A 12785-nucleotide genomic window follows, 5' to 3' on the forward strand; every position below is an offset into this window, starting at 1 on the left:
CATAGACTGTCACATGGCTGGGCATAAGGACATGAAAGACCAATTCTATGATTGTATCGTAGATACTTCTCAGCTTTTTTTTTTTTTTTAAGTTCGGAGGCATATATGCTGTTTGTTACATAGGTAAATTTGTCATGGGGGTTTGCTGTACAGACTGTTTGATCATCCAGATATTAAGCCTAGTACTCATTAGTTGTTTTTCTGATCCTCTCCCTCCTCTCACCCTTCACTAGGCCCTGGTTTGTGTTGTTCCTCTCTCTGTGTCCATGTGTTCTCATCATTTACCTCCTACTTATAAGGGAGAACATGCGGTTTTCCGTTCCTGTGTTAGTTTACTAAGGATAAAGGCCTCCAGTTGCATCCCTGTCCCTGCAAATGACATGCTCTCATTCTTTTTTATAGCTGCATGGTGTCTCTCAGCCTTTTGTTTTGTTTTGTTTTGTTTTGTTTTGTTTTGTTTTCTTGAGATGGAGTTTCACTCCTTTTGCCCAGGTTGGAGTGCAATGGTGCGATCTCGGCTCACTGCAACCTCCGCCTCCCAGGTTCAAGTGATTCTCCTGCCTCAGCCTCCCGAGTAGCTGGAATTACAGCCAACCACCACCATGCCCAGCTAATTTTGTATTTTTAGTAGAGATAGGGTTTCACCACATTGGCCAGGCTGGTCTTGAACTCCTGACCTCAGGTGATCCGCCCACCTTGGCCTCCTAAAGTGCTGGGATTACAGGCACGAGCCACCGCGCCTGGCCTTCTCTCAGCTTTTTAAGAGAGCATTAAACTAAATGGGGCTCCTCTGATAATCTGTGACTACCAATTAGCTCTCATGTTTCCATAGACTGCTAGGACACCTTGTCCTCACTCTTTAAAAAAGAGAGACCTGGCTCTAGCTCCCCTGAGTAAGCCACCTCTCTGGTCTCCAGAAATTGCAAAGTAAGAGGGCTGAGCATAGTGGGCCAGGTGATCTGGGGAGAAGGAGGCAGGGGTATGGAAATGAAGGAGAAAGGTGTGGCGGGGGTGAATGGTAGGAGAAGGGAAAGCTGAGGACAAGAGGAGGGGGCTCGTTTTTGTAGAACACTCTCAGGTGGACCTGGACATCGCTACCTAGAGCAATGTTCCTTAAACGTGCCCAGATAGGAAGTATAATTACAAAAGTAAGAACTTGCATTTTCAGAGAGCTTTCCCTTGGAAATTCTCATTCAGCAAGTCTAGAGCAAGGGCTATGGTATCTAAATGTTTCTGTTTAACAAGTGATATCATGCTAAATAAAATACAACTTGTATAAAATAAGGGAGTTCCTAAATTATGTCTGGCACACAATCCAATCCAGAGTTCATGGAATATTGGAATGCATGGAGATATAACAATCTTAGAACAAAACATTTCTAAGGAGTGTAGGAAAAAAAAACACAAAAATCCAAAATATCTGAATTTTGTTCATTTTGAGAGCATTAAGCCTACCCTCAGTAGTTGTCCAGGTTTCTAAGAGTTAAGGTGAAGACACGGCATGACTGATGCGTAGTACTCTGCAACCAAAGCTTTAGGAGGGGAACTGGGGAAGGAGGCATGTTGCCTTATGCCACCTGGTGGCAGAATTGGGTAGTTAATGAAGACCAGCTGGAAGTCAAATGACTTAGGTCCTTCAACAACTACTCATTAAGTCTTTTGAAAAAAATCACTTAAAATCTGAGTCTGTTTTCTCATTTTAGAAAAGATTACTATTTCCTTAAATTATGTTTTTGATACAAGCAATGAGACTTTAAAAGTAAAATAAAATATTAAGTATTCTTTTTATCATTGCTAATGCTGTTTTCCCATTTATAAGTGAGGGAAAAACTTATTTTTCCAGGGATATTCCTTTTTCTATTGATTAAGATGGTGAACAGAAGGTGGCTGGTCAGAAATGAATGGGGAATGTGTTCAATGAGAGAGATCTCTGCTATCCTCCTCTTCATCTATTCTATTTTCCCAATTCTCTAGAATGAGACAGGCTACTATGAAGATGTCAGATGGCTGACTGAGGCTTTCAGAAAAGACAGATCTCACCAGTAGCTGCAGAATATGGTTACCTACTATGATGGTTAATTTTATGTGGCAACTTTCCTGGGTCATTGTGCCCAAATAGTTGGTGAAACATTATTCTGGATGATTCTGTGAAGGTGGATTTTTTGGGATGAGATTAATATTTAAATTGGTAGACTAAAGCAGATTACTCTCCAAAATGTAGGTAGACCTCATTCAATCAGTTGAGGGCCTTGACAGAACAAAGACTAACCTCCCCTGAGCAAGAAGGAATTCTGCCAGCAGACTGCCTTTAGACTCAACCTGCAAATCTTTCCTGGGGCTCCAGGTTGCAACCCTGCTTTGTAGATTTTGGTTTATCCAGCCACCACAATCTTGTGAGCCAATTCCTTATAGTGTCTCTCTCTTCTTTCTCAAATCTCTCTCTCTCTACACACACACACACACACACACACACACACACACACACACACACACAGAGTTGATTTTATTTTCTAGAGAGCTGTGACACTTGTGAAGGTGTTAGATAATTGGAACTTTTGAGGAAGACATATATCCCAGTTGCTAGAGAATATGGTTACCTACATGGTGAGAATTGAAAGGTACTAGAAAAGTCTGCTCTCTTTATAGAATCTTCTCTAACACTCTTAAGTGTGGGTTGAAGTTAGGGGTGACCTAACTCAGTTGATGTGGCTCCATTTCCCTGAGATTCTCTTTGTTCTGCTCACCCCTGTGTGGTCGCTCCATTCTCAAGAATGGTAGCAGGAAGCCTCCAACAGTTTCAGCCTCACACAAAAAATCTGGAAGATAAGAAACTGCTTCAGTTCTAGTATTCAAAGAAATTCACCCTGATTAAACTGTCAATTGCTGACTAGGACTCTGGCTTGGGAAACGGAACTTAGTATTTAAGATAATCCTGGGAGATTGGGGTGAAATCAGTTTTCCCTAAGACTTATGGAATCAAAGTGCTACATGGATACATGAAAAAAATCCTGGTTCTGCTAAGGTGAGGGAAGGTGAATGGATGTTGGGTAGATCACCAATAATGTCCACCAGACACTCACCTAGTACCAGCAATCGATTTATCACAATATAACACACAAGTGATGATACTCAAACTATGCTAGTGCTAAGGAACCAGTAAAGAATAGTGGGGATTATGGTAAACAAGAATAACACGATCTATTAATAAAAGAGAAGCCACGCCGAGCGCGATGGCTCATTGCCAGTAGCAGTGGCTCACGTCTGTAATCCCAGCACTTTGGGAGGCTGAGGTGGGTGGATCGCCCGAGGTCAGGAGTTTGAGACCAGCCTGGCCAACATGGTGAAACCCCATCTCTACTAAAAACACAAAAATTAGCCAGGTGTGGTGGCGTGTGCCTGTAGTCCCAGCCACTTGGGAGGTTGAGGCATGGGAATTGCTGGAACCTGTGAGGTGGAGTTTGCAGTGAGCCAAGTTCGTGCCACTGCACTCCAGTCTGGGCAACAGAGTAAGACTCTGTCTCGAGAAAAAAAAAAAAAAAAAAGCCACTACTGGGCTCTAAGCAATGTGATAATGCAAAAATATAACCCTTCTGTTGCAAGATCATCAACATTTTCCAGAGAAACTGATAATTTGTATTTTTATGTAAAATAGCCATATTTTAAATGGTGGCAACTAAGTTCATTTTTGTTCTTGTTTTTGACCACACAGGACAGCCAATACTGTCTAAAATAAACAAAGCATAACTGTTGGCTAAATGCAGCCTGTGAACCTCTAGTTTACAAGCTCTGGGCTAGAAAAACCATTCCTTGCCATTCAGTAGTTCTATGAATGAAAGGCTTGCAAAGAGTAGAGGAACCAAGGAAGATGAGAGAATGAGTGTCATTGTCTCATACAATGCTTTTCGGCAGGTGGGTCCCCACTCACATGTTCTCAGGCTCCCGCTTCACTGAATGAAATGTGAAGTCCACTTGGGGCCAGTTAATTCTTTCCAACATAGTCAAGGTGTTCTACTGCCAGGCACCAGGAATACTTGTTTTCCTGGTGTTGACTATCTTACTTCATTTACAGGTAAGCCCTAGCAGGTACAGGGACAAAAGTCTTCACACTACCAGAAATCCAGTGTAGATTAGGTTCTTTTTCCCCAAGAAGCCTAAATTCTATTTTTTTAAAAAGATATAGCGATCATTCTTCCATTTCTGGATCCTTAGCTGACGTCATTAGGTAGTTTATCACAGTTCTGCGAGGCATACAGTTTTTCATTAATAGGTTAATTACCGTCCTATCATTAAAGCGCATTTAGCTTAACTGAATGGAAAATAGCAGTTTGTCATAAACTAAAAAAAAAAAAAAATCAATGCTTAATTAGCTTAAAATAGACTAGTACTGAGATCAGAGACTAATTGGCGTTTATCTTTTTCCTGGACAATTTCTTGTTCCCAAAAAAGCACAAGAGCAGTAGTTGTCAATCCTGTTTACGCATTACAATCTAGCGGGTGGAAATGTGGGGTTTGGGAGGAGGAGATGAAGGGAACGCTTTTTTAAAAAAGCTTTTGTCCAGGCCCTACCCTAGAGGGGCCAAAACTCCCTAAAGCGATTCTAATGTGTAGACAGGGCAGAATACCGTTCCCTGGGCGGGGGAAAAATCCCCAAGATCTGAAATTCCTCAAATCCCTCAGATTCTCTCCAGAACTCTTCATTTCAGCACGAAGTGGCACCAAGGAACAATTTTCTGAGGTGTCTGAGGCTAGTAATTTCCCCGGAGATTGACGGGACCATCAGCCAATCGGCCGTCTGAACGCGTGATGGTAACCCCAATGACAAGCAACAGAATGAGCAACTTTATCCCAGCAGAAAAAACAGATCGCAGTAGCAAAGGTCAGCAAGTCACAAAAGCCAAGGGCTCGCCATCGGGTATCAGCGAGGCCCGGGTATACTCTTGGAGGTAGTAGCCAAGAGATGGTCCTGCGCTTGCCCAGCGTTGTTAGAGAGGCGGGGCTGGCTCAAGCTTCTCGAGCCCTCTCTGTACGTCACTTCCGCCCGGCGGGGTCTCATAGTCCTGTGGGCTGGGTTGAAGCGACTTCCTTTTTTCTTTCCCTTTTTCCTCTCCGTGGCCCCGCCTCCCGGAAGTTCTGCCCCGTCTCCGCCGCGGGTCAAGGGTGAGCGCTGGAATTGCTGCACGGGCCTTGGTGAGTAACTGCTGTGAGTTTTATTCCTGCGCAGCGCCAGTTCAAAGAACTTAGGTTAGATCCCGCTTGGGGCCCAGCATGCGGTGCCGGGCCTCAGGAGTCTCCACCCTCTCCGGTTCTGGGGCCGTCAGTCTCCTGGCCTGCAATTATCCACGCGGAGGCTGAGGTCTTTGGCTTTTCGCGAGTTGGTTTGCAGCCTTGTTCTGCTTCTGTCTCTTCTCTCTCCAGGCGAGGTCCTACTCAGGTTGTTGCCAGCGATAGTCCTCTTCTGGAGCTTGAATTGAAAGCATAGTAGTCTTGTTAGTCTCGGTGATGGCTGGGTTGCTTCCTGAAGTAGCCAAAGTGCTTTAGCGTCCATTCTGCCTCCTTTGAGCACCCTGGGAAGTAAGCAGGGCAAACGAAAAATATATTCGTTAATATTGTGCAGTTGAGGAAACTGAAATTCTTGGCGAATTCACTGTTTCAAAGCAACACGGCCTCTAAGAGGCAGAACTGGGATTCGCACCCAGGTCTGACTTCGGTAGGGTTGCACAAAACAGTAGAGAGAGCGTTTGGAAATAGGGGAGACACTGCAAAGGTTAAAAGAAGAGCTGGGGTTTCTGAGTGCTTACTTTGTGTTCGGCATTGTGCCAAGTTCTTTCTATAATTATATCATCCTTAAAAAAAAAAAAAAAAAGCATAGGAAGTGTATACTGTGGTTATTTATTCCTGGGTTAGGAAACTGAGGCTCAGAGATGATAACTGACTTGTCTAATATTAATGACTTGAGTAGGCGTTTCACAGATCTCTTTTAGCTCTGTGATTCTTCCCACACTGTAGTGTTAACTTCTGGCATAATCAAACTGCCCTTTTCTGATTTTGGCATTACAGGAAGGGAGATTCCAGAACTTTAGTTTTGGTCTTTTCACCCTTTGCCCATTGTCTCATTTCTTATCACCATCCTATTTAGAAATTTATTTTCATGTAAATTTAGCTTTGGCTTTTTTTTTTTTTTTTTTTTTTTTGAGATGGAATCTCGCTCTGTCGTCCAGGCTGTCGTCCAGGAGTGCAGTGGCGCGATCTCGGCTCATTGCAAGCTCTGCCTCCCGGGTTCACGCCATTCTCCTGCCTCAGCCTCCCGAGTAGCTGGGACTACAGGCGCCCGCCACCACGCCCGGCTAATCTTTGGTATTTTTATTAGAGACGGGGTTTCACCGTGTTAGCCAGGATGATCTCGATCTCCTGACCTCGTGATCCGCTCACCTTGGCCTTCCGAAGTGCTGGGATTACAGGCATGAGCCACCGCGCCCGACCCGCCTTGATTTTTACTCTACAATTTAATTTTTTTTTCCTCCAAGAGGAATATGGAGATAGTTGTGGAATTAATGGATCCAGGTTAAAGGGTTGGCCAGAAAAATTTCTGGTTTTTACTCTATTGTTGCTTTCCTTACGTATATTATGTCAGTTTCTCCCTTTTTTTTTTTTCTGTCAGGATAACCGCTGTCATCTGCTGCCAAAATGTCAGGAATTGGAAATAAAAGAGCAGCTGGAGAACCTGGCACCTCCATGCCTCCTGAGAAGAAGGCAGCTGTTGAAGATTCAGGGACCACAGTGGAAACAATTAAGCTAGGAGGTGTCTCTTCAACGGTATGAGGAAACAGTGCTATGAAAATGTGTTTTTCTTCTGTCAGTTGCAACTTGAAACTAAAAATTCATGGAAGCTTTCTGGAGTGTGGGGAAGCTGTTTGAAAGAAGAGGGAGATCAAACAGGCTGAAAGTAGGTAAAATGATGTGGTAGTCAGTTCTGGAGGAGAGGTAGATTGACAGTTGTTTGTTTTCAAGGTGTACTTACATTCTTTTGAGAATCTGGGAATGTGGTGCCTGATCCAACGTTAAGTATAGGTATTTAGCAGTAGGAAGATACACATTTATTTTTCATTCACTGAGAAAGTCAGTACCAGATTCTAAGAGACAGTTTAGCAATCATTGAGAGTGTGGTGAAGAGTGAGAGTCTGAGACCAGACTGCCTGGGGTTGACTCTGAGCTGTACCACTTCCTAGCTGGCTGACCTTGTGTTCTCCTTCCTTTGCCTGTTTTCTTGTCTGTAAAATATAATTAGAGTATCTGCTACCTTAGATTTTTATGCAGATAAAATGAGAGTCCCTGTTAAGGGCTAAGACTTTGCATTTAATATAGTAAATAGTCAGTAAATGTGAGCCATTCATAGCTAGTATTGGGCTAGATAATATAATGGTGCATAACATAGATATTATCCTTGCTCTTATGGAGCTGACAAAATGAGTATTATATACTAAAAATCTCATAGTAATGTTATGTATCTGTTAGACGTCAGAAGTTTACAGGTTTTGATCTACATCAAGATTTTGCTTTTTTGAAAATCAGACATGGGGATGTGATGTTAAAATGCCTTACGTTTGTATGGCTTGCAAAACCACATCTATTACTTATTTGATTTTGAGACTGGGGTTTATTTTAGAGAAGTTGATTTTTTTTTTTTTTTTTTTTGAATCAGAATAATAGGAACATACATAGTGAGTTGTTGATGGAGTGTCATTCCTGAAGCTTCCTGGAGTTCTGGTACTTAATATTGCTGGCAGGAAGTGATTTTTGTCTTAGCACTGCCTTACATCATGCATTCCAAAGGCATTTATTCACTCAATATATAAATATTTGTTGAGTATTTGTTATTTGCCAGACACTGTGCTTTACATTGAAAACATCCCCTAGACTTTAGTTTGTAGGGTAGCACTGACAAGGGAATAGACTGTTTAGAATGGGATATGTGCTGTTCATAGGGATAAGCACATACTTATGGGAAGCACATAGCACACACCCCAGTGTGGACTTTATCCAGAGGCAATGAGGAGGCATTGGATAGTCTTAAGTAGGGGAGTAACATGCTCTGACTTGTGTTTGGAGACTATAGAAGAGCAAGGGTTATAAACAAGAGGCCAGTTAGCAGCGTTTTTTCTTCACTCCTTCTGACTCTCTTTTCCTGTAACTCTATTTCTCCAGAGGTAGGGATCTGAGGCATGTATCCACTGATCCCTGCTCCAGTTGCTTGAAGGTTGCCATTGAAAGCAGTACCTCCTGTGCATTTTGAGATTGCTGTTATGAGCCTGCTGTGATTGTGGGACAGAAAAACTGAGTCTCCAAAGTGTACTTGAAGTGGGAACACTGGCAGCGTCAATGGAGCTGTCCACCACAGCTGTGCTGAATCTGGCAGGCTGATAGGACTTAGCACAGAGTTTTTGCTATAGGAGGCCTTTGTAGTAATCTTAATGAGAAATCATGGTGGCTTGGACCGCTGTGGAGGTAGCATGGATAAGATCTGCTGATGGATTGGATAACTCACATGAAAGATAGGAGGGAGGATCGCCCCAGGATTTTGAAAGTAATGGAGTTTTTACTTAACTGAGCTAGAGAAATGTATGAGAGGAGCAGATTTTTGGGAGTCATGGAGGATGAGTTGTGTTTGGTTTGATTTGGGACATGTAAGTTTGAGATATTTATTTGACCTCTGAATGGATAAGTAGTTAATAAGCTGGATGCTGGAGAGAGGTCTGAGCTAAAGCTGTACATTTGGGAACATCATTTTGTAAGTTGTGTTTAAATCTATGAGACTACAGATTTCTTTAAGGAATAAGCATAAATAAAGAGGTCTGTTGGGGCACTACAGTATTTTCATGTCAAGGAGATGAGAAAGGACTAATCAAAGATACAAATAAAGAGGGACCAATGAGGTAAGAGGATAGTAAGAGAGACTGGATTCCTAGAAGCCCAATGAAGAAAGTATTTCAAGAAGGAGCTGATTAGGTGCTGCTGATGTGTTCTCATTCAGGTTTCAGTTGGAACAAAGGGAGTAAAGGGAGGACTGAGATATTATATTTAATAACAAAGAGTTCATTGGAGATACCAAAACACCTGTGTTGGTGGAATAGTGGGGATAGCAGCCTGTTTTCAGTGAGCTTAAGAGAATATGAGAGGAGAGGAATTAGGGAAAAGAGAGTAGAGACAATGCTTTAAAGATGTATCGCTGTAAAGTAGATGACTATATAATGACTGATCATGGAATTTTAAGTTCAGTAAAGAAGGAAGTGAGAGAAGTGAAAGGTATAGGACCAATGGATGGTAGATCCTGGAGAGTTTGAGGAATTTTTGGAGTAAGGAAACTGGAGAGAGTGAGCTGGAAAAATAGTGGTAGTTGTGAAGAATGAGGTGTTTGAAATTGAGCTTATAGAGGACATGTAGGTACAAGTAAGACTAAATGTGGGAGTTGGTGGCTGAAGGAGGTAGAGGACAAGATCACTGGTGAAGAGGAGGTCAATGACTTGATGATTCAAGTACAGGAAAGATGATCTGTATGGGTATTGAAATCATTAAGAATGATGACAGGAGAAGTATTGGAGAGTGATAATAAGCTAGGTGCTGAATCTTTGAGAAATGTGAGGAAACGACGTGGACATTTATAGATGAATTCAACAGAGCATGGCAGCAGGTGGTATAGGCTAGTGGCATGAGCTGCAGAGGTAGGAAGTTTTAGGGAAGAAGGTGGGGTAATGGCCTGGAAGTGGCAATGGAAAATAAGGAGGATATTCATCCCTCTCTGGCTTCAAGGGGTGTGGAAGAGAAACAGCCACCACTAGAGAAGCCTGCAGGGAAACAGTTTCTCATCCAGGTTTCTGTTAGAGCAAGAAGGGAAAGGCAATGTTGAGAGAAGAGTTTAAGGATATAGTTTATTAATAGTGTTAATAAACTAGTACAGTGGGAAAACTGTGTACTGCTTTGTCATATTAGGAATGTTTTAACTAAAATGGAAAAGGGAAAAATGAAACAAAAATAGGTGGTTTAATAAACAATTGTTACTTTAAAATATTGATTTCATTAATTCCTCAGAAAAGTAAGAATATTTTTCCACATGCTGGTTCTTTGCTTGTTATATCTCCCTGTCCCACCTCCCACCAACCCCTCCCTGGCTTGTCCTAGGGAAGGAGCTGGAGAGAGAAAAATACTGAGAGGGATGTGAAATGACTAATGGAGTGAGGGTTTTGTAGAGACAGAAGAGAACAGGATCCTGAGCACAAGCTGAGGTTTTAAGAATGTGTGCATAATTGTGTGAATGGGTCAAAGAGATGGGGAATTGAGGTGTTTCCCATCTGATGGCTTCTGTTTTCTCATTAAAATAGGAAGTAAAGCCATCTGTTTTGTGTGATGTAAAAGGGGGCAGGGTTTGGTAGATGTTGATGTTGCCTTGATGGAGAATGGCAAATAGCTCACTTGATAAAGATTTCTGGACAAATTATAAGATCTGTTTAGGTTCAGAATTCATTTTGTAAAGGCACCGGTTTCTGTGGTTTGATGAACTTCTCTAGAAGTCTCAGCATACTGGGTACAGGAATGGAATAGCCAGATATCTGGATTAATTCAGATTGGGGTTTGTTCACAGAGGTAGAATAAAAGGATTAAGGGCAGAGAACCGAGGAGGCTGTTAGGCAGGTGTTTGAAGGAATGTACGATATAGCATATGATTAAGATATGGAAGGTTGCGGAGCTAGAAGGAGACCAAAAAGGAGAAAGAAAAGAATTCAACGTTCTGGAGATCTAAATGAGGTAAAGGGATTGGTATATTGGGTTAAGGACGTGAGATACGTGCAAAGATGTGGTATTACTCAGGGAATGGGAAGTTGGAATTTAAGATTTCGGATGTGGTAAGTTCTGGATAAGGACAAATGTCTGAGATGTGTATTTTGAAATGCATGGCTGAAGCACAGTGGAGGAGATCATCATTGGAGTGGAGGAACTGGAAAAACTGACAGCCTAGATGCTAGAGGATTAGATGGTTTGTCCACATGTATGGTGAAGTCACCAGATATATTAGCAAGAACTGGGATAGACAAGGACCCAGGTGCTGAAGTCTTTAATGAAGGAAGGATGGTGCTTAGGAGATAGATGACAGTGTTGATTGGAGTAAAGGGTGATCTAGCTGGGTGGTGGCCTTAAAGTAGCATTACTTTGTAGATGTTCATGTGACTAGAACAGCGAGATGGGTGTGGTTGAGGTTCTGGTGCATTTGTGTGTGTTATTCTTTTCTCACACCATCGTATACCTGTTGTTTATCTCTTCGGCTTCTACTTATTTAATTACTTGTAAGATTTTTAAAAAGTCAGTAGCTTTATTCATAGGAAATAACCAATGAATTATTGTGACCTTGTTGAGTTTAATGGCTCATTTTTCTAATTTCTTTGTGGAGACTAATATGATTGGTTTACTGGGCAGGAGGAGCTAGACATTCGAACACTGCAAACCAAAAATCGCAAGCTGGCAGAAATGTTGGATCAGCGGCAGGCCATTGAAGATGAACTTCGTGAGCACATTGAAAAACTGGAACGACGACAGGCCACTGATGATGCCTCACTATTGATTGTCAACCGATACTGGAGTCAGGTAGCTCACTTGTTTATTTGCTCAGATTTTTATTTGACCAATTTAGTTCTCCTTACTGTTCTCTTCATTTCCAAAGTTGTGTCCTTTGTTTCTTCATAATTGTACTTACCCTTCTCCAGTTTGATGAAAACATCCGTATCATCCTTAAACGTTATGATCTGGAGCAGGGCTTGGGAGACCTACTCACAGAACGGAAAGCCCTTGTTGTGCCTGAACCAGAACCAGACTCTGATAGCAATCAGGAACGTAAAGATGACCGAGAGAGAGGCAAGTGTTTGTGATGGATTCTATCACTGCATGCTATCTGGGTTTTTGAAGTAGAGCTCGGCTTTGAGGCTTTCCATTTGAGGGAAAAAAAATGGATTTTGTTATTTCCAATTTATAATTTTGGGGGGCTTCTTTTTTTCCCCCTGTGTCCTCAGGGGAAGGGCAAGAGCCAGCTTTCTCTTTCCTTGCTACTTTGGCCAGCAGTTCCAGTGAAGAGATGGAGTCTCAGCTGCAGGAACGTGTGGAGTCTTCCCGCCGAGCCGTGTCCCAGATTGTAACTGTCTATGATAAATTGCAAGAAAAAGTGGAACTCTTATCCCGGAAGCTAAACAGTGGAGGTGAGGCAAGACCCTGGAGGCTGGGAGTAGTGCAGGAGGAATAAGAACTCATTTTTGCATGCTAATTTGTAGTTGCAAGCTTATGTATTTGTATTTATTTATTTATTATTTACTTTTTAAGAGATAAGGTTTCACTCTGTCACCCAGGCTGGAGCACTATGGCACCATCATACCCCATTGCATCCTCAAACTCAAGCAATCTTTCTGCCTCAGCTTCCGAGTAGCTAGGACTATAGGCATGTTCTACCACACCTGGCTAATATTTTAACCTTTTTTGGAGAGGAAGTCTTGGTATGCTGCCAGATGGTCTCAAACTTGGCCTCAAGAGATCCTCCCTTTTGGCCTCCCAAAGTGTTGGGATTACAGACATGAGCCACTGTACCTGGACTACATATTTTAATTAAATTTCTTAAAATTCTAACCTTCAGTGTTACCAGTGTCTTCATTATGGCATATTAATCTTTTATCAGTGCTTCTCATTTTGAGCCAATGGCAGCCCTTTAATAAGCTGAGGAAAGAGTTTATCAGTTCTAGACTGATTTACTCTAT

The 12785-nt window shown here is 42.2% G+C and overlaps 1 protein-coding gene across 3 annotated transcripts in view; it reads left to right on the forward strand.

Moving 5' to 3' along the window:
- Positions 1-5077: 5077 nt before the first annotated feature.
- The window catches only part of RNF20 (ring finger protein 20), a 28584-nt gene continuing 20876 nt past the window's right edge, over positions 5078-12785 (forward strand). Inside the window, exons 1-6 of one of the 3 annotated variants that reach the window (XM_007968555.3) lie at positions 5112-5187; positions 5416-5571; positions 6659-6813; positions 11464-11631; positions 11751-11898; positions 12054-12236. In XM_007968555.3, coding sequence (XP_007966746.1) covers positions 6685-6813; positions 11464-11631; positions 11751-11898; positions 12054-12236 — 628 coding nt within the window. In that variant the 5' untranslated portion in view covers positions 5112-5187; positions 5416-5571; positions 6659-6684. Of the gene's footprint in view, positions 5188-5231; positions 5572-6658; positions 6814-11463; positions 11632-11750; positions 11899-12053; positions 12237-12785 lie in introns of those variants that run through there. The other 2 variants (XM_007968554.3, XM_073021814.1) reach the window with 2 other exon arrangements.

This window comes from Chlorocebus sabaeus, chromosome 12 (assembly GCF_047675955.1).
Source record: "Chlorocebus sabaeus isolate Y175 chromosome 12, mChlSab1.0.hap1, whole genome shotgun sequence".
Lineage (NCBI taxonomy): Eukaryota > Metazoa > Chordata > Mammalia > Primates > Cercopithecidae > Chlorocebus > Chlorocebus sabaeus.